Source organism: Phocoena sinus, chromosome 13 (genome assembly GCF_008692025.1).
Source record: "Phocoena sinus isolate mPhoSin1 chromosome 13, mPhoSin1.pri, whole genome shotgun sequence".
NCBI lineage: Eukaryota > Metazoa > Chordata > Mammalia > Artiodactyla > Phocoenidae > Phocoena > Phocoena sinus.
In genome coordinates, this window is record NC_045775.1 from 25,591,016 (window position 1) to 25,617,245 (window position 26,230).

Genomic DNA, 26,230 nt, shown 5'->3' on the forward strand with positions numbered 1-26,230 from the left:
TTTGCCAAATGCATAGAAGAAGAGTTAGAAGTAAATGAGTTGGTTATAAGAAAAATAGTATTTCATTGAATCAAAAATGCCTTCAACTGTACCAAGAGAAAAAACAATGTCAATTAAACGATGACACATCCTCTTCTTATCACATAGAATTTGAATTTTAACCTTATTGAATATGCTATCTTAATCTTATTTAGACATAGCTATAACAGAAGTATTAGTATCTATGACAAAATTTTTGTATGCAGAGGAAGTGACAGACTATGTTATGACTGCAGCCTGGCTGATAGCATTAGTAGGTTGGCACAGGTTTTAAAACACTTCCCAATTTCAAAGAGTTTTAAATGTAGGGGGAAAAATATGTCTCAAAACCCGTAAAATCCATGAAATACCACAATAGGTCTGAAACCATCATAAGGAACTATAACTGATTTTTTTAAGATATTATTTGAAACTGATATTTTGTTAATTTCATAGTCTTTTTATAAAGACTATGACTCCCCATGAGATTAGTTGGTATGATAATTTATCTTGAAGCAGCATTAGTAGGTAAGTGTAGATATTTTAATTCTTTTTTTCTGCTTTTTCTTTCAGGTGAACAGTGTGAAAGAGCTAGACGCCTTCAAGCTAAAATGATGACTAATTTGGTTATGGCCAAGGACCGTTTACAACTATTAGGTATCAATTAATGAATTGTATAACTGGAATGAGATGTATTTAAAATCTTAAAATTTAAGATTTAAAATCTTTAAAGTTTAATGAAACTTTAAATGCAGATGGAAATAAATCAGTGAACTTGAAAATGTGTTCTAGGCTTTCTTTTAACTTATGAAAATTTCTAACGTATACAAAACAGAAGAGTTTATTGAACTAATTATCCATCACTCAGCTTTGGTAATTATCAACTCATTGTCGGTCTTGATTTAAGACTGGCAAACTATAGCCTATGGACTAAACCCAGTTCACTGCCTGTTTTTGTAAGTTGGCACAAAGCTACTCTCATTCCTTTGTATATTATCTGGTTGCTTTCATGCTACAGTGAGAGAATTAAGTAGTTGATACAGAGACCATACAGCCTGCAAAGCCTTTTAATATATAGCTTTTAAAAATATTTTAACATTTACTGCTGGCTCTTTACAGAAAAAGTTTGCCAACCACAGTTTATATCCCTGCTTACTTTCCCCAACTTCATATTACTATTTTGAAACAATTTCTCGATATCTTTTTATTTCATTTATAAGTATTTCATATCTCTAAAAGATAAAGATGCTTTAAAAATAAAATTGCCAAAGTGAGGAGATTGTCGCTTCTAACGTTTCCCTTCTAACGTTTTCCTTCTTTCCGTCCCTCCCTTATTTCCTGTGTATCACTTATTTTTTACTTTGATTTGTAACTAGAACAAACCTTCAAAAGAAAACTCATTTCATTATAAAACAAAGGTAATGATTCTTCCCTCTGGGGAAGCTGTGAGTATTAAATGAGATGATGGACATGACTGCCAAAAAAAAATTGCCAAAATACCATTATCACACCTAAAAAATAACCAATAATTCTTTTAATACTAACATAAACATAAAAGTAATGGCCAAAAAAATGGTCAGTGTCCAAATTTATATATAATATATAAATAATGTGCAGTCAGTATCTCAAAATTTAATAACTCCTACTATTTTTAAAATAATTTAATTGTTTGAATCAGAATTTCAAGAAGATCCATACTATACATCTTTTAATATACAAGTCTGTTTTTTCTTTTTCTTGCAATTTATTTGCTGATGAACCAGATCTTTTCCACGTAGTGTTTCCTGCAGTCTGACTTTCGCTCCATGCATCTCCATGTTATCTTTTCGTATGTTCTTCTGTCCTCCCTATAAATTGATAGTTGGATATAGAGCCTTAATTGGATTGAAAGTAGATTTTTATTTTTTAATGATAAGACTACTTGATAGGTGGTTTTGTGTTTATCCATCAGTATTTCTTGTGATGTTAGCAGCAGTTGATGACTTACGCCTAGTGACATTATAATTGTCATTCTTTCTGCATTCATCAGCTGTAAAAGGTCTATAAAGAGAAACTTCTCATCTTCTGTTTGATGGTATAGGTTTTAAAAATATATTCTTAAGGTACATCTACTCCTCAAACAAGGTGGAACTAAAACCCACCCTTCTTGGGTGGTTCTACCATAGCTTGATGTGATAGAAATAGTAGCAACTTGGTAAACAGGCAGACTTTATTTGTTGCTCTGTGCTTTTGATAAGTTATTTGGCATTTCTGAGTCTTCTTTATTTCATTTGTAATATGAGGCTAATAGATAATTATTATCTCACTGTATTTGTGACTATGAATTGTTGAAGGAACCTAACCCATAGTAAGTACTCGAAAATGCTGGTTTTTGTTCATCTCCTTACCTGTGTGTAATCACCACCCCTGCTTTTGTGTACATATATACACATATGGTTTTTATTAATTCACTTATTCATTCATTCCTATATGGTCCATGGTATTTATAAATTTTTTGCCCCACATTTTTGAAAAAGAAACCCTTACTGTTTTCAGATAGCTAACAAGGCAGTGTTCTCCTGACTTCTGTGGCTGACAGTTTGCTTTCTTACTTCCTAAGTGACGGTTATTACTGTGTCAAATAAAATTACATGTTACATCAAGGGTTGTTGTAGTAAAATAATTATCTAATTGTTCTAGTTGGTCCTTTCTATGTGTTTTAGCTATAAAACCTCTTCAGTATATGTACAAAGTATAAATGTATGTGATGCAGATTAAGTTTGATTATGGAACATTTTGTAACATGTTTCAAATTGAATAATAGTTGGCTTTTATCTTTTATCAGTATTTGAAATTGTGATATGGTAAAACATTAGAAGCAACTCATCAATTTATAGACTTGTCTTTAAATGCAACTTAGTAATTTCTTATTTGTGTTGTTAGAGGAGAGGACAAAAAGATATATAATATAACATGAATCTAGGCTTTAATAGAATTAATATTTGGTTGCTGTTGTTGTCTGTTATCCTCAAAAGTGCTATATGTCCATTCATGAAAGATGTTACTTTAAAAAAGAGATGGTGGAATAAAAGACATCATCAACATTTTCCTGTCTTCTGAGAACGCAGAATATCTGGGAGTTATATACCAAAGACAGTAAAAAAGAAGTGTGCACAAGTGCATAGTAGAGCATATTTGTGTATTATGTGCTGGTTAAAAAATGGAGCTTTTCAGAGGTGGGATGCCTGATAGGTATCTAAGTAGTATGGAGAATGATAACTGGGAGTTCCCCATACAGACTGGTTTGAGAGGATGTAGCATCTCTGATAAAGATGGGAAGAGTTCATATGTATTACATATCTTCAATTTAGTGATAGTGAACCTTAGAGCAAAGCTTAAGTGTAAAACCTGCTGTAGATAAAAAGATAATTTTGGTGTTGGTGTCTGGTATACTTGGCAATTACCCTTTTTTAAAAAAATTTAGCTTCATTCAAGGTCCATTTATTAAGTCCTTACTCTGTACCAGGAATGGTGCCAAGGGATATAAACTGAATTTCTTTCTTTTCTTTTTTTTAATTTATTTTTGGCTGTGTTGGGTCTTTGTTGCTGTGAGCAGGCATTCTCTAGTTGCAGCAAGCAGGGGCTACTCTTTGTTGCGGCACGTGGGCTTCTCATTGCAGTGGCTTCTCTTGTTGCGGAGCATGGGCTCTAGACGCATGGGCTTCAGTAGTTGTGGCACGTGGGCTTAGTAGTTGTGTCTCGCAGGCTCTAGAGCGCAGGCCAGTAGTTGTGGCACACAGGCTTAGTTGCTCCGCGGCATGTGAGATCTTCCCGGACCAGGGTTTGAACCTGTGTCCCCTGCATTGGCAGGCGGATTCTTAACCACTGCGCGCCACCAGGGAAGCGCTGAATTTATTTCTTAACTCAGGAAGTATTTATTGGGTGGTTATCATGTTCTAGGCACTTAGGATATAGACAAGGATCCTTGTCATAGAGTTTATATTCCAGCAGGGAGAATACTGACAGTAGGCAATAAACATAAAGAATAAATAAGTTATTGCATGTGTTAGAAGGTGATAAATTTGTGGAGAAAAGAAAACAGAAAACACAGTACAGGGAATTAGGAGTAGATGGGAGGTGGTCTGGGTTTTTAGTTTTAAATAGGATAGTCAGGATATATGCCTCTTGGAGAAGTTGACATGACCTGTAAGTTAGCCTTACAGGTATCTGGGAGAAGAGTGGTCTGGGGAGAAGTAAGAGCTGATGCAAAGCCTTAGAAAACACATCTGGTATGTTTGAGAGGAGCAAAGAGGCCAGTGTGCCACAGCAAGGAGAGTATAGTAGAGATGAGGTCAGAGAACTAATGGTGATGGGGCAGGCAGAGGGGGCGGCCATTACAACATGCAGGACCTTACAGGTCACTGAAGATTTGAGCTTTTGCCACCTGTGAAGTAGGGAGCAGTTACAAGGATTTTTTAGAAAAGGAGTAACATCATCTGACTTCAGTTTAAAAAGGATCCCTCTGGTTGTGATGTTGCAAGGGTATGTTATGTACCAAGGAGAGCAAGTAGGACAACTATTGTGGTAAGCTAGGAGAAAAATGATGGAGGCTTGGACCAGGATGATACCAGGAGTAACAAGTGGTTGGATTATGATTGTAGTTGAAACTTGAGCAAACAGATTTACTGATAGATTGGATAAAATGTCCTGTGTTTAGGCTCTTGTTGATATAGTGGAGAAGGCAGACATAAATAGATAAATCATCATTACTGCAGGATGGAGATACACAAATATTTTGTAGAGATGGGAAAATAGGTGTCTGAGAAATCTTCCTGGAAGAAACCTAAAGTGGGGATTTAAAAAGATAAATAAAAGTTATTAATGGTTGGGTGGAAAGATATTCCATGAGGAACTAACAGCATGAACATAGACTCAGGGACAAGGAAAAGCATGGTGCTGGTAGAGACATGAATTTGGGATTGCTCAGGCATAAGAAGTGTAGGCAGATCATGGAGGGCCTTGTTGGTCATATAAAGGAGCTTGAGTGCTAATCTGTGGGCAGTGGGAAACTGCTAAAGGGTTGTAGGCACACAAGTTATGTGGTAAAATTTCCCTTATAAGTAGATCACTGAGATGATTGTGTGGGGATTGCACATGAGGGGATCAAGAAGCAAGGTGACTTGTTTTATTTTAAATCATTGGTTAATCTACACGACCTTTAGTCATTTTAAAAAGAAGCATTAGGGCTTCCCTGGTGGCGCAATGGTTGAGAGGCCGCCTGCCGATGCAGGGGACACGGGTTCGTGCCCCGGTCCGGGAGGATCCCACATGCCGCGGAGCAGCTGGGCCCATGAGCCATGGCCGCTGAGCCTGCACATCCGGAGCCTGTGCTCCGCAACGGGAGAGGCCACAACAGTGAGAGGCCCGTGCAAAAAAAGAAAAAAAGAAAAAAAAAAGCATTAAACTAAGCTTACTTTCTTCAAAAAAAGAGAATTGGAGCAGGTTCACATTAGCTGTGTGCTGCTATTGTGTGTGTGTTTTCATGCATATAAATCCAAACCCTGCACAAAAGTTCGATGACTTATTATTCTTAGTTATTATCAAAACTAAGGATTTAATTTCTGTTTATTTTTTACTATATAATGAATGTTTATGTGAACTTTTTGTTACATTTCATTGAAGAGTTTTAATTGATAAATCAGACATTTACAAATCAGTTCTTTCTAATTTATGTCTTTTACCAACACAAATGGTTTCTTTCTCAATATGGTGATTTGAAGAGTATTATCTTTGGGAAAAATCAGATGACCTACCTGTTAACTAACAACAGAAAAAGGGCTCCAAGGTATATTGTATCAGCCAGTTCTAGGATACAAAAGCTGTGCAGTACTTTGTGCTTTGTGCAAAAAGGGTAGCTGCTATTTAACCTGTCCCAAAGGCATGTGTGGTTGTACCATAAACCAAGCATGGCGCCTGCTTGTCTGACATTAGAAATGAAAGTTTAAAAGAGTTAGTATATATGTGCTACATTTTTGCATATATTCATCGACTTCTTAGTACCGGAGGAAAGAATCAGTAATGATAACTTGGAGTATTTCAACAAAATAAATATGGTCAAAATTGAGCCCTATTATGAATGACGCTCAGAGCAAGTACTTCATGTGTTATTTTATTTAACCCTTGAGACCCTCAGAAAACTGACGCTAAAGCAAGTTCGTACTACTGAGTAAGTGGTAGAGTGTCAGGGTGTTCGTCAGCTAACAATATGGATTGACTTGACTGGGGAAAGAGTGTAGCAGTGATGTAGAGTGGCAAGGAAGCTCAAACCGATACACTCTTGGGCTTCAGGTGCTAGAGGTAGAGACCTAGATCTTGAGAGGATTTGTTGTTGTTATCTGAAGTGGGAGTAAGATTGAAATAATCCTTTAAAATCTTTGATTAATTTAAAAATAGGCAATATATGCACACGCCACAAAATTTCAAAAGTTTAAGTTTGAAAAGCATCCATCCCATGCTATGCCCCAGCCACTCATTTCCCATCCCCAGAGGTAGCTGGTATTACCAGTTTCTCTGGGTCTTTTTTAGAGATAATTTTCATATATTACAAGTATACATGTGTGTATTTAAATAAATGGTAGGGTACTGTATGCACAGTTCTGCAGCATGCTTATTCCATTCTGCTTTATTACATTTATTTTCTGCCTGACATACATTAATGTAGCTGAATATGGCGTTTCCTAGACACTCCTTACAGTTTCCTTCTGTGTCATTTCTCCTTTCCTAAATGTCCTTTTTTTTTTTTTTTTTTTAGTCTTTACAGATCCCAGCCAACTCACAGCCCACTTCCTCTGTAAAGCCTTTTTAATGTTCTCTTTGTATCTCTATCCTGCTCTCCCTACACAATGATTTGGACATATTAGATATTCAGGAAGTATTTGCTGGCGATGGTAGTGATATAGAATTGCCTCAGGTTACCAAACCTGAATAATGCATATTTTGAACATAGTCATTCACTTGTTCATTTCTGTTGCTATTTTAATGTCTGAGTTTTTACTAATTATGTTGTTAAAGGTAATTCTATGTAAATGCCAAACCCTTCATTATGTAATAACTTTGTAACACCTTGACTCGTTTTTCATTTTCACATATACATTTTATTTTTTATCATGTATTTTTTTCTTTTTGTTTATTTTTTTCTTTTTTACCCCCCTCTGTTGCATAGAGAAGCTGCAGCCAGTTTTGCAGTTTTCCAAGTCACAAACGGACGTCTATAATGACAGTACTAACTTGACATGCCGCAATGGACATCTGCAGTCAGGTGGGTTTAGGTTAACTAACATGTAAAATAACAAAGCTTGCATGCAAAGTAGAGTCTTACTTAACCTGATAATGTTGATTTGATTTTATAGTGGTAGATTTGATTGGTTTTTGTTTGCACAGGGCTGTGTGGAAAATACAGTAGCCCTATCATTCATGGTGTGTAAACATGTAATAAATAGGGCATAGCCATTCTCAACATGTTATATTTGCATATTTTACAACCTCCAATTTTTGAAATTATAAAATATGAAGGTTCGTTTTCCTAAATTATTAAAATGTTCTTTTGTTTCTATCTTACTTTGAGCTTTTGTGTTTTTTTCTATGGGTACCTGTACCAAATTTTTATGAAGTAGTGTTTATTGAGACAGAAATTTTAATTTTTCTTTGTTATATACCAATTTTCAATGCATATATATTTTCATTTATATAATACATGAATGTTTTATCATAGCACCTGTTAGAAAAAGTTTGAAGCTGAATTCACATAGTGAGGAGAAGCATTAGAATACTATTTTTCTTTTTCTTTTGTCCATGCCGCGTGGCATGCAGGGACCTTAGTTCCCCAACCAGGAGTCAAACCCTACCCCACTGCAGTGGAAGCATGGAGTCTTAACCACTGGACTGCCAGGGAAGTCCCCTAGAATACTATTATTTACTATGGGTTAAATTTGTTTTCCATAAACTTTGGTCATCACATCAACTCCTACAGAAAATTAAATGCTTTTTTGTTTTGTTTTGTTCTCTGACATCTTCCCTAGTTTTATTGGTAACTTTTTCAGAATTCGTTCTGTGTCCAGTACTTAAATTTTATTAAAGTAAATATTACTTTGTTCAAGTTGTAGTAGAAAACCCTTAGTATAGACTATAAAACAACTGCTTTCTTTACTCATATGTGATAAAAAAAAGTTTCAAGATTTATTTTTTTGTTTGTTTGCTTTTTTCATTTTTATTGGAGTGTAGTTGATTTACAATGTTGTGTTAGTTTCAGGTGTACAGCAAAGTGAATCAGTTATACATATACATATATCCACTCTTTTTTTAGATTCTTTTCCCGTATAGGCCATTACAGAGTATTGAGTAGAGTTCCCTGTGCTATACAGTAGATTCTTATTAGTTATCTATTTCATATATGGTAGTGTATATATGTCAATGCCAATCTCCCAATTTATCCCCGCCCCGTTACCCACTGGTAACCATAAGTTTGTTTTCTACTTCTGTAAATCTGTTTCTGTTTTGTAGATAAGTTCAGTTGTACCCATTTTTTAGATTCCACATATAAAAACGATATTATATGATATTTGCCCTTCTCTTTCTAACTTACTTTACTCAGTATGACAATCTCTAGGTCCATCCATGTTGCTGCACTTGGCATTATTTTGTTCTTTCTTATGGCTGAGTAATATTCCATTGTATATATGCACCACATATTTTTTAAAAATATTTTATTATTTATTTATCTATTTGGCTGCGCCAGGTCTTAGCTGCTATACCACATTTTCTTTATCCATTCCTCTGTTGATGGACATTTAGGTTGCTTCCATGTCCTGGCTATTGTAAATAGTGCTGCGATGAACAAGATTTCAATAAAGAAGAAATAGTGTGAGTGGATTTCTTGGGATGGAAGAGACAGTTGGTCATCAACTCTTTCCCTTGTGGCTTAAGGAGTTCTCAGTCTGGTTTGGTCTTCCACTACAGAGCCCCACCTTAGTAACTATATTCATTTTCCCATTCCTTCCTGTATCTGATTTAAAATAACCTTTTCAAGTATAGAGAAGTATTTTGTCTGTTTCTTTTAGCATGGCTGTGAAGGGCTGACATCTTCATAATGAACTGTTTGAAAAAACAAAGAAATGTAAGAATGCACCATGTGTAAATATTGAAGTTTCCAAAATACAAATTTGAGATCCTAATAATCCTACCTGAGTAAACAGCAAAATTTTCTAGCCCTGAGGAGCTGGTATGCCTTTCCCTTGTTATCTTGATTTTCTTCTACTTAATTCCACATGTGAGATCCCATTGTATTTTTCTGCCATGTTGGGAGACAAAAGCAGCTTTCTCTTCTGGGACCCATTAAAAAAATCAAACTGTCTTATTTTAAATACCTAGTTATCAATTCTGTTCTTTCTTCTTGTTGGGAGGACATACTGACTTCACAGCTAATTTATTCAGCACTGGTGTTTGATTCCTTTTGAGCCTTAGTGAATCAGCTGGCTCGTTCATGCCTAGTTCATTAGTGTCACCCACTTATGGAACATTCTATGATGTTTCACTTGGATGAGTTACTTCTTCTCTCTTAGGAAGCAGATATGCCAAAGTCTGCTTACTACTTTATGTGTTATCTACAATGTCCAATTTTCAAGTCAAAATTATTAGATGTGCAAAGAAATAGGAAAGTGTGACCCTTACTCAAGAAAGAAATCAGCCTGTAGAAACTGATTCTTGACTGGGCCCACATGTTGAATTTAGCAGATAAAGACTTCAAAGCAACCATTATAAATATGTTCAAAGAATTAAAAGAAAATATGGCATCTGTTAACAAACCTGCAATCTTAACAGAGAATATAAACTAAACAATAAAAATAATGGAAGTTTTAAAGTTGAAAAGTACAGTTGGTGAAAAAAATTGCTAGATAGCCTCAACAGCAGATTGGAGATGTCAAATGAAAGATTCAGTGACCTTGAACTTAGATCAATAGAAATTGCTAAATCAGATGACTCCAATATTCAGAAAGCAGATTAGTCATTGCTTAGGGCTAGGGGCAGTAAGAGGAATGGAATGCAAATGGATACAAGGAAACTTTTGGCTATGAGGGAAACATTTTGTATCTTGATTTTAGTGGCTATTTTGCCAATATATTATACATTTTAAATGCATGCAAAATATTATATATAGATTATACCCTAAAATGTTGATTTAAAAATACTGAAAAGGTTTATAAAGAGAAATAATATTCCCCTTCCCACCTGTTATATCTCCCTTTCTTACCTGCACCCCTAGTTTGGCTCCTCATACAATATTTAACTCTTTGCTATTTTTTCTCATGCTCATTATACTTTCAAATATTATGCTTTTATTGCTATTCCTGATTTATGAGTTTTTGATATGTATTGACTTCTTTTTCAGGTAGAAGAAGGTTTAATTCTCTTATGCCACCAATATCCTTCATTCCGTGTGTGTTTGTATATATGTACATATATATGTATATATATATATCACTGTTTTTAGTTATATTGAAAAATTATATTTCATATTATTAGAAACTTAGTAAATATTGTTTACCCAAAGACAAATAATATATTTTAATTATTTTCCCTTTTGGGGTTTTCCTCCCCCCAGGTTGTCTGATTTTTGTCTTGCTCTTTAGCTTCATGTTACAGTTTTTTACTTCTTTCTGTGTTTAATTTGCTTTTTAACTAAAAGACCTCCTTTAGTATTTCTTTTAATGAGGGTTGTAGATAGTAAACTCTCTCAGCCTTTCTAGTGTCTGAAAATACTCTCATTCTTACGTGACTGGTCACCTGAATATAGAATAAATGAAAGTTAACATTGTTTTTTCCTTCAGCATTTTGAGCATACTCCGTTGTCTACGACCTTTGTTATTTTTATGAAAAGTCTGCTGTCATTCTCACAATTCCTTATGAAAATTTCTATCCATTTGTAATCTTAGGACTATATATATTTTCTTTTCTTTTTTTTTTTTTTTTTTAGGACTATATATTTTCTGTTTGAAGAAATTCTTCTCCAGTCTCCTTTTTTCCCCTCTGAAATGCATGATACTTATCATCACCCTAGACAGACCTTGCTTTTATTCACACCTTGGCTTTTCCTTATTGTCATTCCCTTTTCTGGATTGCTTTCCTGCTTCTTCCTATAGGGTCATTATATTAGTTCCTTGAACATACGGTACAGAACTTTGCATTTGTTTACTAGAAAAGAACCCTTGGATCATAATTCCCTGACCAGGATCTAATCTGCTCCCCCTGCACTGGGAGCACAGAGTCTTAACCACTGGACCGCCAGGGAAGTCCCTAATTTACTGTACTCTTAAGTTCCCTTCTTTTGTTTCCATAAGCCATATTAAGGGATTTGATGACAAGAGCAACAATAAGGCTTTTGTCTTTAAGCTAGTCTTTTCTCTAGACTACTCTAATTTGCTGACTGATTTAACATCTGTCTTCACAGTGAACATTGTTATTCATAAACTCTGATGTTATATAGTATATGAAAATATTATTTAGAAGCAGTGAGATTTGAACATTCAGAAGTCTGTAATTTATGTAGAAGAGCACAGTAGCTAGGTCAGGTAACCTTTTAGATTTAATTGAAAGTGTCCTATATGTGTTTATTTGCATAGAGGGTAAAAATACTTGGCGATTTAACCATATCTTTATACTCTTCAAATTAAAATTATTTTTTAAAACTTGGGGGCTTCCCTGGTGGCGCAGTGGTTGAGAGTCCTCCTGCCAAGGCAGGGGACACGGGTTCGTGCCCTGGTCCGGGAAGATCCCACATGCCGCGGAGCGGCTAGGCCCGTGAAGCCGTGACTGCGCGTCCGGAGCCTGTGCTCCGCAACGGGAGAGGCCACAACAGTGAGAGGCCCGCGTACCGCCAAAAAAAAAAAAAAAAAAGATTTAAAAACTTGGTGGCACAGACTGGACTTTCATTCTATTTTGTAGTATTAAAAGTTTGGAACGAAATGCTATTTGTTTTTTCTCCATACAACCTATCCCTAATGCCTTTACTACATTTTGTTTGTTTAATTTTTGGAAGATTTTTTTTTTTTTTTTGCAGTACGCGGGCTTCTCACTGTTGTGGCCTCTCCCGTTGCGGAGCACAGGCTCCGGACGCACAGGCTTAGCGGCCATGGCTCACGGGCCTAGCCGCTCCGCGGCATGTGGGATCTTCCCGGACCGGGGCACAAACCCGTGTCCCCTGCATTGGCAGGCAGACTCTCAACCACTGCGCCACCAGGGAAGCCCTGGCAGCTTTTAAACAAAGAAAAAATAAAATAAAAAAACATTTTGGCAGCTTTATTGCTTGGTACCTTTTTTATATCCTCCTTCTGTCCCCACAAATAAAGTTATTTCTTTTTATAGCAAATACATATTCCTTATAAGAAAATTATAATATACATCAGGAAAAGGAAAAAGCTAAATAACCCATAATCTTGCCCACACCCAGTAATAACCCTTATGCATACCCTAGTATATATTCTGATTGAAATCTTATTTTGAAATATTGTTGAAGTAAAAAAAAAATTATTAGTTTTACAAATTTGTACTGGTCTTTATATTACTTTTTATAATGTTTAGCCACAATTTTCTAACCATGATGATTTTATTTTTTTCCTTGCTAGAAAGTGGAGCTGTTCCGAAAAGAAAAGATCCCTTAACACACACTAGTAATTCACTGCCTCGTTCAAAAACAGTTATGAAAACTGGATCCACAGGTCTTTCAGGCCACCACAGAGCACCTAGCTGCAGTGGTTTATCCATGGTTTCTGGAGTGAGACAGGGACCTGGTCCTGCAACTGCCACTCATAAGGTATTTGGAGACAGTAACTTTAATTGCTATGCTGTTGCAAATAGAAAATTTTGAACATGATATGCTTGCTTAAGTTTATTACAAGTACTTTATAATACCTTAGAGAATCGATAAGTTTCTACAACATTGAATGAAATTTTTCTTTTTTTTAATTTAGATTTTTTTTTTTTTTTTTTTTTTTTTAGATTTTTAAGACTCTTAAGTAGTAGCGGCAACTTGCTACTAAAAAGCAAACCTCTTCTTTTCTCTATTATTTATTTATTTTTGCGGTACGCGGGCCTCTCACTGTTGTGGCCTCTCCCATTGTGGAGCACAGGCTCCGGACGCGCAGGCTCAGTGACCATGGCTCACGGGCCCAGCCGCTCCGCGGCATGTGGGATCTTCCCGGACCAGGGCACAAACCCGTGTCCCCTACATCGGCAGGCGGACTCTCAACCACTGCGCCACCAGGGAAGCCTATCCAATCTGTTTTATATAATACTGTATAATTCTTTTTTTAAAAAATTAATTTATTTATTAGGCCGCATGGTGCAGCTTGTGGTATCTTAGTTCCCTGACCAGGGATTGAATCCGAGTCCTTGGCAGTGAAAGCGCCGAGTCCTAACCACTGGACCACCAGGGAATTCCCTATAGTTCATTTAAAATTTGTTATTCTTTTAATTATTTAAATCTACATAAATGTTTTATAACATTAAACATACATAGAGTTTTGTTACAATTCTAACAAGGATCAAAATTGTATGACTGCATTGTGATACAGCCTTTTTATTTTATAGTAACTGAATCTCTCTGGATAAAATCTTCTATAAACCCACTTCATGCCAAATGTAGTTCTATAGGTAATGCCATTTTATCTTGGAGTAAATATACAATTTTTGGATTTTTATATCCATTTTTTGCTACTTTTAAGCCTTTAATTCTGTGAACATTAAGGTTGACTCACATGTGAAAAGTGCAAACATTATGTTGTGTTTTCACATTAAAATTTTGTGTCCTTCAAGAGTACACCAAAAACAAATAGAACAAATAAACCTTCTACCCCTACAACTGCTGCTCGTAAAAAGAAAGACTTGAAGAACTTTAGGAATGTGGACAGCAACCTTGCTAACCTTATAATGAACGAAATTGTGGACAAGTAAGTTTTGTCATCTAAAGTGTTTTATGGGGTTTTAAAAGTTTTTTATTTATGAAATATATCATGAGTGAAATGGATAATATATACCTTGTCTAATTTACATATGTAATTTTTATGATGGTTTTCAATTAGTGTAAATGTAGAAAACCATTGCTTTACTGATATAACTATAGTTTCACAGTTAACATAAAAATGGCTATGTTACACAGAGCTTAGACTTAATATTATAATAACTGAAGTATATTTCTGTTATGGAATTAACTGAAATTATGTTTCTTAGTGGAACAGCTGTTAAATTTGATGATATAGCTGGTCAAGAGTTGGCAAAACAAGCATTGCAAGAAATTGTTATTCTTCCTTCTCTGAGGCCTGAGGTAAGGATTTTATATTATCATTTTCCTATAGCATCATCCATTACTGAATCCATAGTACAGTAAAGAACTGTTTGAGCTATACTAGAATGATTAGTTCATATAACAGTAGGTTAGATGTCTTTTAAAGGAAAAAAACATTAGCAGTTGATGTTGACTAGTTATTTATACTGGAGAGGAGAATAAATATAATGGTTCCTAATTCCCAATCCATTTTTAATTAAATTTATAGGAAAAGTAGGTAACAGGAAATAATTTTTATATCAAGGTAAGAGAGATTTAAAGTTAAGAAAGAATCCGCCTGCCAATGCAGGGGACATGGGTTCGATCCCTGATGTGGGAAGATTCCCACATGCCACGGAGCCACTAAGCCTGTGTGCCACAACTACTGAGCCTGCACTCTAGAGCCCATGCTTCGCAACAAGAAAAGCTACTGCAATGAGAAGCGTGCGCACCAAAACAAAGAGCAGCCCCTGCTCACCGAAACTACAGAAAGCCCACGCGCAGCAATGAAGACCCAATGCAGCCGTAAATAAATAAATAAATAAATAAATAATAAATAAAGAATTATTTTCAAGATATTAAGTCATCAAAGTAAGTGGAGAGCTGGTGAATGATGGGTAGGGATCTCACCTTTCATCCCTTATTTTTAAACTCACTAAGGAAGTTAGGTAATCTTGCAATTGATAATAAATATTTAATTTTCCACACAGCATTGTTTTTCTTTTTTCAGTGCTTCATTCTTTTTTTATTGGAGTATAATTGCTTTACAATCTTGTGTTAGTTTCTGCTGTACAATGAAGTAAATCAGCCATATGTGTACATATATCCTCTCCCTCTTGGGCCTCCCTCCCATCCCTTCCCATCCTCTCCCATCCCACCCATCTAGGTTGTAACAGAGCACCAAGCTGAGCTCCCTGTGCTATACCGCAGGTTCCCACTAGCTATCTGTTTTACACATGGTAGTGTATTTATGTCAAACCTAATCTCCCAATTAGCATTATTTTGGATTCTCACAATTCACAGATTGCATATTTGATGCTGTTCTGAAAATATTGCGAAAAATAAATGAGGATCCAGCCTGGATTAGTTATTTCTCTTCTCCTAGAACTTTCAAGTCTTAATTGACTCATTTACAAAATCTCGTGAAAATAGATGTTATATGGCACATTGTGATGAATATGCTTTTAAATGAATTTGTTGTGTGGCTCTATTTTTCTATAGTATATGTCACTCTCATACTACTTTCATGGTGTTTATAACTTGTGAGTACCAACTATACTGAAACTTGCTATTTTTTGAGTCCACTTTCTTTATTTTTCCTTCTTGCCCACTCTAAGAAGCAGTGTGCATGAAATCACTGGTTTAATATACTGATTGAAATTCTCTTAATACACAATAAAATAGAGAATTATTAAAATAGAAGGCATCTGTCCTTATATGAACCAAATTTATCTCTTGTACAACCTCAGGCCACACTTTGAGGAAACATATTATAGCTTGTATTTCGGCTTACTTTTTGCCTGGAGTTATGTAAGAGTAGTAAATGTAGCAGAGTGAGTATTGAAAAAACAATGCTTGTTGAAAGAACTCATATAATTGTAGACCTGAAAAGGATCTTAGCAGTCATCTAGTCCATTTGTGGATAAAGAAACTAATCCTGAAATCCAAATTTCTTGCTCAAGATTGTAGTTAAGTGGTGGTTCTAGAAAATGAAATAAATAAGATTCCTAACATTAGACTGCTGCCTCAAGGCTATAACTGCCAACTACTTCTTGTTTTTTGTTTTTACTGTATGTGTAATTTAATAGTAATTTTTTTTACATCTTTATTGGAATATAATTGCTTTACAATGGTGTGTTAGTTTCTGCTTCATAACAAAGTGAATCAGTTATACATATACATATGTTCCCATATCTCTTCCCTCTTGCGTCTCCCTCCCTCCCACCCTCCCTATCCCATCTCTCCAGGTGGTCACAAAGTACCGAACTGATCTCCCTGTGCTATGCGGCTGCTTCCCACTAGCTATCTGTTTTACGTTTGGTAGTGTATGTATGTCCATGCCTCTCTCTCGCTTTGTCACAGCTTACCCTTCCCCCTCCCCATATCCTCAAGTCCATTCTCTAGTAGGTCTGTGTCTTTATTCCTGTCTTACCCCTAGGTTGTTCATGACTTTTTTTTTTTTTTAAACTCCATATATTTGTGTTAGCATACGGTATTTGTCTTTCTCTTTCTGACTTACTTCACTCTGTATAACAGACTCTAGGTCCATCCACCTCATTACAAATAGCTCAATTTCGTTTCTCTTTATGGCTGAGTAATATTCCATTGTATATATGTGCCACATCTTTATCCATTCATCCAATGATGGACACTTAGGTTGTTTCCATCTCCTGGCTATTGTAAATAGAGTTGCAATGAACATTTTGGTACATGACTTTTTTGGTTTTCTCAGGGTATATGCCCAGTAGTGGGATTGCTGGGTCATATGGTAGTTCTATTTGTAGTTTTTTAAGGCACGTCCATACTGTTCTCCATAGTGGCTGTACCAATTCACATTCCCACCAGCAGTGCAAGAGTGTTCCCTTTTCTCCACACCCTCTCCAGCATTTATTGCTTCTAGATTTTTTGATGATGGCCATTCTGACTGGTGGGAGATGATATCTCATTGTAGTTTTGATTTGCATTTCTCTAATGATTAATGATGTTGAGCATTCTTTCATGTGTTTGTTGGCAGTCTGTATAACTTCTTTGGAGAAATGTCTATTTAGGTCTTCTGCCCATTTTTGGATTGGGTTGTTTGTTTTCTTGTTATTGATCTGCATGAGCTGCTTGTAAATTTTAGAGATTAATCCTTTGTCATTTGCTTCATTTGCAAATATTTTCTCCCATTCTGAGGGTTGTCTTTTGGTCTTGTTTATGGTTTCCTTTGCTGTGCAAAAGCTTTGAAGTTTCATTAGGTCCCATTTGTTTATTTTTGTTTTTATTTCCATTACTCTAGGAGGTGGGTCAGAAAGGATCTTGCTGTGATTTATGTCATAGAATGTTCTGCCTGTGTTTTCCTCTAAGAGTTTGATAGTTTCTGGCCTTACATTTAGGTCTTTAATCCATTTTGAGCTTATTTTTGTGTATGGTGTTAGGGAGTGATCTAATCTCATACTTTTACATGTACCTGTCCAGTTTTCACAGGACCACTTATTGAAGAGGCTGTCCTTTCTCCACTGTACATTCCTGCCTCCTTTATCAAAGATAAGGTGACCATATGTGCGTTGCTTTATCTCTGAGCTTTCTATCCTGTTCCATTGATCTATCTTTCTGTTTTTTGGTTTTTTTTTTTTTGCGGTACGCAGGCCTCTCACTGTTGTGGCCTCTCCCGTTGCAGAGCACAGGCTCCGGACGCGCAGGTTCAGCGGCCAGGCTTACGGGCCCAGCCACTCTGCGGCATGTGGGATCCTCCCGGACCGGGGCACAAACCCGTGTTCCCTGCATTGGCAGGTGGACTCGCAACCACTGCGCCACCAGGAAAGCCCTATCTTTCTGTTTTTGTACCAGTACCATACTGTCTTGATTACTGTAGCTTTGTAGTATAGTCTGAAGTCAGGGAGCCTGTTTCCTCCAGCTCCATTTTTTGTTCTCAAGATTGCTTTGACTATTCGAGGTCCTTTGTGTTTCCATACAAATTGTGAAATTTTTTGTTCTACTTCTGTGAAAAATGCCAGTGGTAGTTTGATAGGGATTGCATTGAATCTGTAGATTGCTTTGGGTCGTAGAGTCATTTTCACAATGTTGATTCTTCCAATCCAAGGACATGGTATATCTCTCCATGTATTTGTATCATCTTTAATTTCTTGCATCAGTGTCTTATAATTTTCTGCATACAGGTCTTTTGTCTCCTTAGGTAGGTTTATTCCTAGATATTTTATTCTTTTTGTTGCAGTGGTAAATGGGAGTGTTTTCTTGATTTCACTTTCAGATTTTTCATCATTAGTGTATAGGAATGCCAGAGATTTCTGTGCATTAATTTTGTATCCTGCAACTTTACCAAATTCATTGATTAGCTCTAGTAGTTTTCTGGTAGCATCTTTAGGAATCTCTATGTATAGTATCATGTCATCTGCAAACAGTGACAGCTTTACTTCTTCTTTTCCGATTTGGATTCCTTTTCTTCTCTGATTGCTGTGGCTAAAACTTCCAAAAGTATGTTGAATAACAGCAGTGAGAGAGGGCAACCTTGTCTTGTTCTTGATCTTAGTGGAAATGCTTTCAGTTTTTCACCATTGAGGACGATATTGGCTGTGGGTTTGTCATATATGGCCTTTATTATGTTGAGGAAAGTTCCCTCTATGCCTACTTTCTGCAGGGTTTTTTATCATAAATGGGTGTTGAATTTTGTCAAAAGCTTTCTCTGTATCTATTGAGATGATCATATGGTTTTTCTCCTTCAATTTGTTAATATGGTTTATCACATTGATTGGTTTGCATATATTGAAGAATCCTTGCATTCCTGGAATAAACCCCACTTGATCATGGTGTATAATACTTTTAATGTGCTTTTGGATTCTGTTTGCCAGTATTTTGTTGAGGATTTTTGCATCTATGTTCATCAGTGATATTGGCCTGTACTTTTCTCTCTCTGTGGCATCTTTGTCTGCTTTCGGTATCAGGGTGATGGTGGCCTCGTAGAATGAGTTTGGGAGTGTTCCTCCCTCTGCTATATTTTGCAAGAGTTTGAGAAGGATAGGTGTTAGTTCTTCTCTAAGTGTTTGATAGAATTCGCCTGTGAAGCCATCTGGTCCTGGGCTTTTCTTTCTTGGAAGATTTTTAGTCACAGTTTCAATTTCAGTCCTTGTGATTGGCCTGCTGATATTTTCTATTTCTTCCTGATTCAGTCGTGGCAGGTTGTGCATTTCTAAGAATTTGTCCATTTCTTCTAGGTTGTCCATTTTATTGGCATAGAGTTGCTTGTAGTAATCTCTCATGAACTTTTGTATTTCTGCAGTGTCAGTTGTTACTTCTCCTTTTTCATTTCTAATTCTATTGATTTGAGTCTTCTCCCTTTTTTTCTTGATGAGTCTGGCTAATGGTTTATCAATTTTGTTTATCTTCTCAAAGAACCAGCTTTTAGTTTTATTGATCTTTGCTATCGTTTCCTTCATTTCTTTTTCATTTATTTCTGATCTGATCTTTATGATTTCTTTCCTTCTGCTAACTTTGGGGTTTTTTTGTTCTTCTTTCTCTAATTGCTTTAGGTGCAAGGTTAGGTTGTTTATTCGAGATGTTTCCTGTTTCTTAAGGTAGGATTGTATTGCTATAAACGTGTCTCTTAGAACTGCTTTTGCTGCATCCCATAGGTTTTGGGTTGTTGTGTCTCCATTGTCATTTCTTTCTAGGTATTTTCTGATTTCCTCTTTGATTTCTTCAGTGATCACTTCGTTAATAAGTAGTGTATTGTTTAGCCTCCATGTGTTTGTATTTTTTACAGATATTTTCATGTAATTGATATCTAGTCTCATAGCATTGTGGTCGGAAAAGATACTTGATACAATTTCAGTTTTCTTAAATTTACCAAGCCTTGATCTGTGACCCAGAATATGATCTATCCTGGAGAATGTTCCATGAGCACTTGAGAAAAATGTGTATTCTGTTGTTTTTGGATCGAATTTCCTATAAATATCAATTAAGTCCATGTTGTTTAACGTATCATTTAAAGCTTGTGTTTCCTTATTTATTTTCATTTTGGATGATCTGTCCATTGGTGAAAGTGGGGTGTTAAAGTCCCCTGCTATGAATGTGTTACTGTCGATTTCCCCTTTTATGGCTGTTGTATTTGCCTTATGTATTGAGGTGCTCCTATGTTGGGTGCATAAGTATTTACAATTGTTATATCTTCTTCTTGGATTGATCCCTTGATCATTATGTAGTGTCCTTCTTTGTCACTTCTAATAGTCTTTATTTTAAAGTCTACTTTGATATGAGAATTGCTACTCCAGCTGTCTTTTCGTTTCCATTTGCATGGAATATGTTTTTCCATACCCTTACTTTCAGTCTCTATGTGTCTCTAGGTCTGAAGTGGGTCTCTTGTAGACAGCATATATATGGTTCTTGTTTTTGTATCCATTCAGCCAGTCTGTGTCTTTTGGTGGTAGCATTGAATCCATTTACATTTAAGGTAATTATCAATATGTATGTTCCTATTCCCATTTTCTTAATTGTTTTGGGTTCATTATTGTAGGTCTTGTCCTTCTCTTGTGTTTCTTGCCTAGAGAAGTTCCTTTAGCATTTGTTGTAAAGCTGGTTTGGTGGTGCTGAACTCTCTCAGCTTTTGCTTGTCTGTAAAGGTTTTAATTTCTCCATCATCTGAAGGAGATCCTTGCTGGGTAATATTGGTTGTAGGTTTTCCTCCTTCATCACTTTAAATATGTCCTGCCTGTCCCTTCTGGCTTGCAACCTTGTGGGGATTCCCTTGTGTGTTATTTGTTGTTTTTCCCTTGCTGCTTTTAATATGTTTTCTTTGTATTTAGTTTTTGACAGTTTGATTAATATGTGTCTTGGCGTGTTTCTCCTTGGAATTATCCTGTATAGGACTCTCTGTGCTTCCTGGACTTGATTAACTATTTCCTTTTCCATATTAGGGAAGTTTTCAACTATAATCTCTTCAAATATTTTTTCCATCCCTTTCTTTTTTTCTTCTTCTTCTGGTACCCCTGTAATTCGAATGTTGGTGCGTTTAACGTTGTCCCAGAGGTCTCTGAGACTGTCCTCAGTTCTTTTCATTCTTTTTCTTTATTCTGCTCTGCAGTAGTTATTTCCACTATTTTATCTTCCAGGTCACTTATCCATTCTTCTGCCTCAGTTATTCTGCTATTGGTCCCATCTAGAGTATTTTTAATTTCATTTATTGTGTTGTTCATCATTGCTTGTTTCATCTTTAGTTCTTCTAGGTCCTTGTTAAATGTTTCTTGCATTTTGTCTATTCTACGTCCAAGATTTTGGATCATCTTTACTATCATTATTCTCAATTCTTTTTCAGGTAGACTGCCTATTTCCTCTTCATTTTTCAGGTCTGGTGGGTTTTTATCTTGCTCCTTCATCTGCTGTGTGTTTTTCTGTCTTCTCATTTTGCTTATCTTACTGTGTTTGGGGTCCCCTTTTTGCAGGCTGCATGTTCGTAGTTCCTGTTGTTTTTGGTGTCTGTCCCCAGAGGCTAAGGTTGGTTCAGTGGGTTGTGTAGGCTTCCTGGTGGAGGGAACTAGTGCCTGTGTTCCTGTGGATGAGGCTGGATCTTGTCTTTCTGGTGGGCAGGTCCACGTCTGGTGGTGTGTTTTGGGGTGTCTGTGAACTTATTATGATTTTAGGCAGCCTCTCTGTTAATGGTTGAGGTTGTGTTCCTGTCTTGCTAGTTGTTTTGCATAGGATGTCCAGCACTGTAGATTGCTGGTCGTTGAGTGAAGCTGGGTGCTGGTGTTGAGATGGAGATCTCTGGGAGATTTTCGCCGTTAGATATTATGTGAAGCTGGGAGGTCTCTTGTGGACCAGTGTCCTGAAGTTGGCTCTCCCACCTCAGAGGCACAGCACTGACTCCTGGCTGCAGCATCAAGATCCTTTCATCCACAGGGCTCAGAATAAAAGGGAGAAGAAAAGAAAGAAAGAGAGAAAGAGACAAGGAAGGAAAGAAAGAAAGAAAGAAAGGAAAGAAAGGAGGAAAGAAAGAAACTAGGAAGGAAGGAAGGAAGGGAAAGAAAGGAAAAGGAAGGAAGGAAGGGGATAAAATTAAATAAAGTAAGATAAAATGAAAAATAATTATTTAGCAAAAAAAAAATTTTTTAAAGAAAAAAACGAACAAAAAAACCCCTAACGGATAGAACCCTAGGACCAATGGTGAAAGCAAAGCTATACAGACAGAATCTCACACAGAAGCATACACATACACACTCACAAAAAGAGGAAAAGGGGAAAAAATAATGTTGCTCTCAAAGTCCACCTCCTCAATTTGGGATGATTTGTTGTCTATTCATGTATTCCACACATGCAGGGTATATCAAGTTGATTGCGGATCTTCAATCCGCTGCTTCTGAGGCTGTTGGGAGAGATTTCCCTTTCTCTTCTTTGTTCTCACAGCTCCCAGGGGCTCAGCTTTGGTTTTGGCCCTCCCTCTGCGTGTAGGTCGCCGGAGGGCATCTGTTCTTCGCTCAGACTGGATGGGGTTAAAGGAGCAGCTGCTTCGGGGACTCTGGCTCCCTCAGGCTAGAGGGAGGGAGGAGTGCGGATGCGGGGCGAGCCTGCGGCGGCAGAGGCCAGTGGGACGTTGCAACAGCCTGAGGCGCGCTGTGCGTTCTCCTGGGGAAGTTGTCTCTGGATCTCGGGACCCTGGCAGTGGCGGGCTGCACAGGCTCCCCGGAAGCGGGGTGTGGATAGTAACCTGTGCTCGCACACAGGCTTCTTGGTGGCGGCAGCAGCAGCCTTAGCGTCTCATGCCCGTCTCGGGGGTCTGCGCTGTTAGCCGCGGCTCGCGCCCATCTTTGGGGCTCCTTTAAGCAGCGCTCTTAATCCCCTCTCCTCGCGCACCAGGAAAGAAAGGGAAGCAAAAGTGTCTTGCCTCTTTGGCAGGTCCTGACTTTTCCCCGGACTCCCTCCCGGCTAGCCGTGGTGCACTAACCCCTTCAGCCTGTGTTCATGCCGCTAACCCCAGTCCTCTCCCGGCGCTCCGGCCGAAGCCTGAGCCTCAGCTCCCACCCCCGCCCGCCCCGGCGGGTGAGCAGACAAGCCTCTCGGGCCAGTGAGTGCCGGTCGGCACCGATCCTCTGTGCGGGAATCTCTCCGCTTTTCCCGCCGCACCCCTGTTGCTGCGCTCCCCTCCGCGGCTCCGAAGCTTCCCCCCTCCGCCACCCGCAGTCTCCGCCCACGAAGGGGCTTCCTAGTGTGTGGAAAGTTTTCCTCCTTCGCAGCTCCCTCCCACTGGTGCAGGTCCCGTCCCTATTCTTTTGTCTCTGTTTATTCTTTTTTCTTTTGCCCTACCCAGATACGTGGGGAGTTTCTTACCTTTTGGGATGTCTCAGGTCTTCTGCCAGCGTTCCCTTGGTGTTCTGTAGGAGTTGCTCCACGTGTAGATGTATTTCTGGTGTATCTGCTAGTGTTGGAGGGTATCCTGCAGAGGCGGGGGGGGGGGGGGGGGGTGGGTGGCTGTGGCTCACCGTGGAGACAAGGACACTGGCAGCAGAAGTTCTGGGAAGTACTCCTTGGCATGAGCCCTCCAGGAGTCCGCCATTAGTCCCAGCAAAGAGCCTCCAGCTAATTCTTAAGTATGGATTTTAGTATTTATTCAGTGGTATGCTTCTTAGGGTACAAAAATATATCTAAAATTATAGAGGTAGTAAGTAAATATTTGGACTGTGCTAGAAGGCATTCAGCTTCTGCTCTACCCATGACTTTAGGGAACACTTCTAAAGTGGAAAGTGAGGTCAAACAGTATATGACTTTACATTTTGGCATATTTCCATGGTAGCGCCATAATGTTAGAAAAAACTGGAATTTCAAAGTTGAGTAACCTAGCCTTGGGAGGGGCAGAAACCTTAGTAAATGTACTAAAGTGGGACTTGAGGAAGGACAGCATTTGAGGTAGAGCCAGACCTCAGGGTTTGGACCATTTGTGTGTCTGTCTCCACACCTGCCAACTGGACCATTTTTATAATTCTAGTTCAGATTCTAATGCAGAAAGGGAATATGATTGTTCTAGCTCAGCTTTTCACAGTAGACCCATAAAATGGATCGTGGTAAGCCGTGAATGGGTCAGACTTATTTCATAAGGCATCTCCATTGTGCAACAAATCAGCTTTATTCATAATTCTCCACAGTGGGGCGCTTGCATGGACCACGGTGGGGACATTGTTAGGCTAGATTGGAAAGATGGGTATGACAGGCATCATGACGAACTTATTCATTCTTTAGTGTGCTAGAATTTTTATTTCATCATAGAAACACGGAATCATAATTAAGTCACCGAACACTAAAAATGGCTTTAAAGAGATTAAAAAAATTTTAAATATATGCTTGAGTTAATTTCTTCTCAGAATTACCTAAAGCAAGTACTTTAACCCTTGTTCATTCATGAAGTCATGTACTTGGAAAGGACATTGAAAAAACTCTTGTCCATCTCCCTGCCATCAAATAGGACTATGTTTTAAATATTTTAAAAGTAATTTTTAAAAATCACAAATATTAATCTTTGAAACAAGTTAAAACTGTAAGAAGAATATAAAATAAAACGTACCTTCCGACCCCAAAGCAGTACATTTCAAAGTATATCACAGTGATCTGTCTACATACTTTTCTCAAAAATTTTACAACCAAAGTATATATTCTTCTGTCCTATTTCATAGACCTCTTTCATATCCTGTCCAGCTTATTTGTCAGCATTTTTCTGAGCTCTTGTGTTTTTTTCTTAATTTTTGAATTTAATTTTATTTATTTTTTTATACAGCAGGTTCTTATTAGTCATCCATTTTATACACATCAGTGTATAGATGTCAGTACCAATCGCCCAATTCATCCCACCCCCCCACCCCCCGCCGCTTTCCCCCGCTTGGTGTCCATACATTTGTTCTCTACATCTGTGTCTCAATTTCTGCCCTGCAAACCGGTTCATCTGTAGAGCTCTTATGTTTATTTTGTTATCTTGCTGCTTAATAATAGCATTTTCTTTCTGTTTTATAGAAGAATGTGACTGTTCTCTAATTTTAAAAGGTTCTACCTACTAGTAAAATTTCCATGAATTTCTAAATATGTTATCTTTCATTATACTAGCTTGAACGTTTGCTTTTTTAAAAGTTTTTGAACTTACCTCTTTAAGTAATAATCTTATAAAGCCAATTCTTTTTTTTTTTCATGTAGAATCTTTAATTTGATGAACCCTTAGCTCCATTATATCACACATTCCCTACCCCATCCTCCCAGTGTAGTATATCACTGCTGAGGTTAAATCAATATTCATTTCTTGTAAATGTTAAGTACCAAGCTGAGTAGGATAGTGTGTTTTTTTTTCCCTTGTATAGGTTTTGTTTTTCCCCCTAAATAATTGTGTTACTTTTTTGTTTGCTTAGTTTTCATCTTACCAATTGTCAAACCAATTTGAAAATTCATTAGCTTAGTTGTTGTTTTTTTTCTTGGAATCCCTTTGTCTGGAACCACCTTTTTCTGTTCCATTCGACCAGTTGTTCTTATTTCATAGCTGTTCTATAATCTTGCTTCACCATCATCATGGAACTTTTCTTTGTCTTTCTATTTTAATGGATCTCTGGGTTTTTTGGATTCCTTATTTTCTCTTTCATGGTTTATTTTCTCATTTTGATGGCATACATCCTCCTGTAAGTTCCTGAGAAAGGGTCACGTGAGACAATATTTTGAGATTTCACATACCTGAAAATATATTTAATCTGCTGTCTTCCCTTGTTGATAATTTGATTAGATGTCAAGATTTAGGTTGAAACTGTAATGGTGGATATGTGACACAAATAGTGAACCCTAATGTAAAATATGGACTTAGGTTAATAGTATTATATCACTATTCATCAGCTGTATTAACATAGCACTATTCATCAGCTGTATTAAATGTACTATACTAATGCAAGATGTTAATAATAGGGGAAATGGGGGAAGTGAGGAGTTATATGGAAACTCTCTATACTTTCCGTTAAATTTTCTGTAAACCTAAAACCACTCAAAAAAATATTCCGTCTTTAAGTTGAATATCAACGGCTTCATATGGTTCAACTTAAAAGTACATACACTGGGCTTCCCTGGTGGCGCAGTGGTTGAGAGTCCGCCTGCCGATGCAGGGGACGCGGGTTCGTGCCCCAGTCTGGGAAG

The 26,230-nt window shown here is 37.3% G+C and overlaps 1 protein-coding gene across 4 annotated transcripts in view; it reads left to right on the top strand.

Annotated features, from left to right (window-relative positions):
* The window catches only part of SPAST (spastin), a 62,999-nt gene that overhangs the window by 18,527 nt on the left and 18,242 nt on the right, over positions 1-26,230 (top strand). For 2 of the 4 annotated variants that reach the window (XM_032652940.1, XM_032652941.1), the window contains exons 3-7: positions 592-675; positions 7,220-7,315; positions 12,675-12,862; positions 13,864-13,997; positions 14,278-14,371. In XM_032652940.1, the coding sequence (XP_032508831.1) occupies positions 592-675; positions 7,220-7,315; positions 12,675-12,862; positions 13,864-13,997; positions 14,278-14,371 (596 nt within the window). The remainder of the gene's footprint in view (positions 1-591; positions 676-7,219; positions 7,316-12,674; positions 12,863-13,863; positions 13,998-14,277; positions 14,372-26,230) is intronic. The other 2 variants (XM_032652942.1, XM_032652944.1) reach the window with 1 other exon arrangement.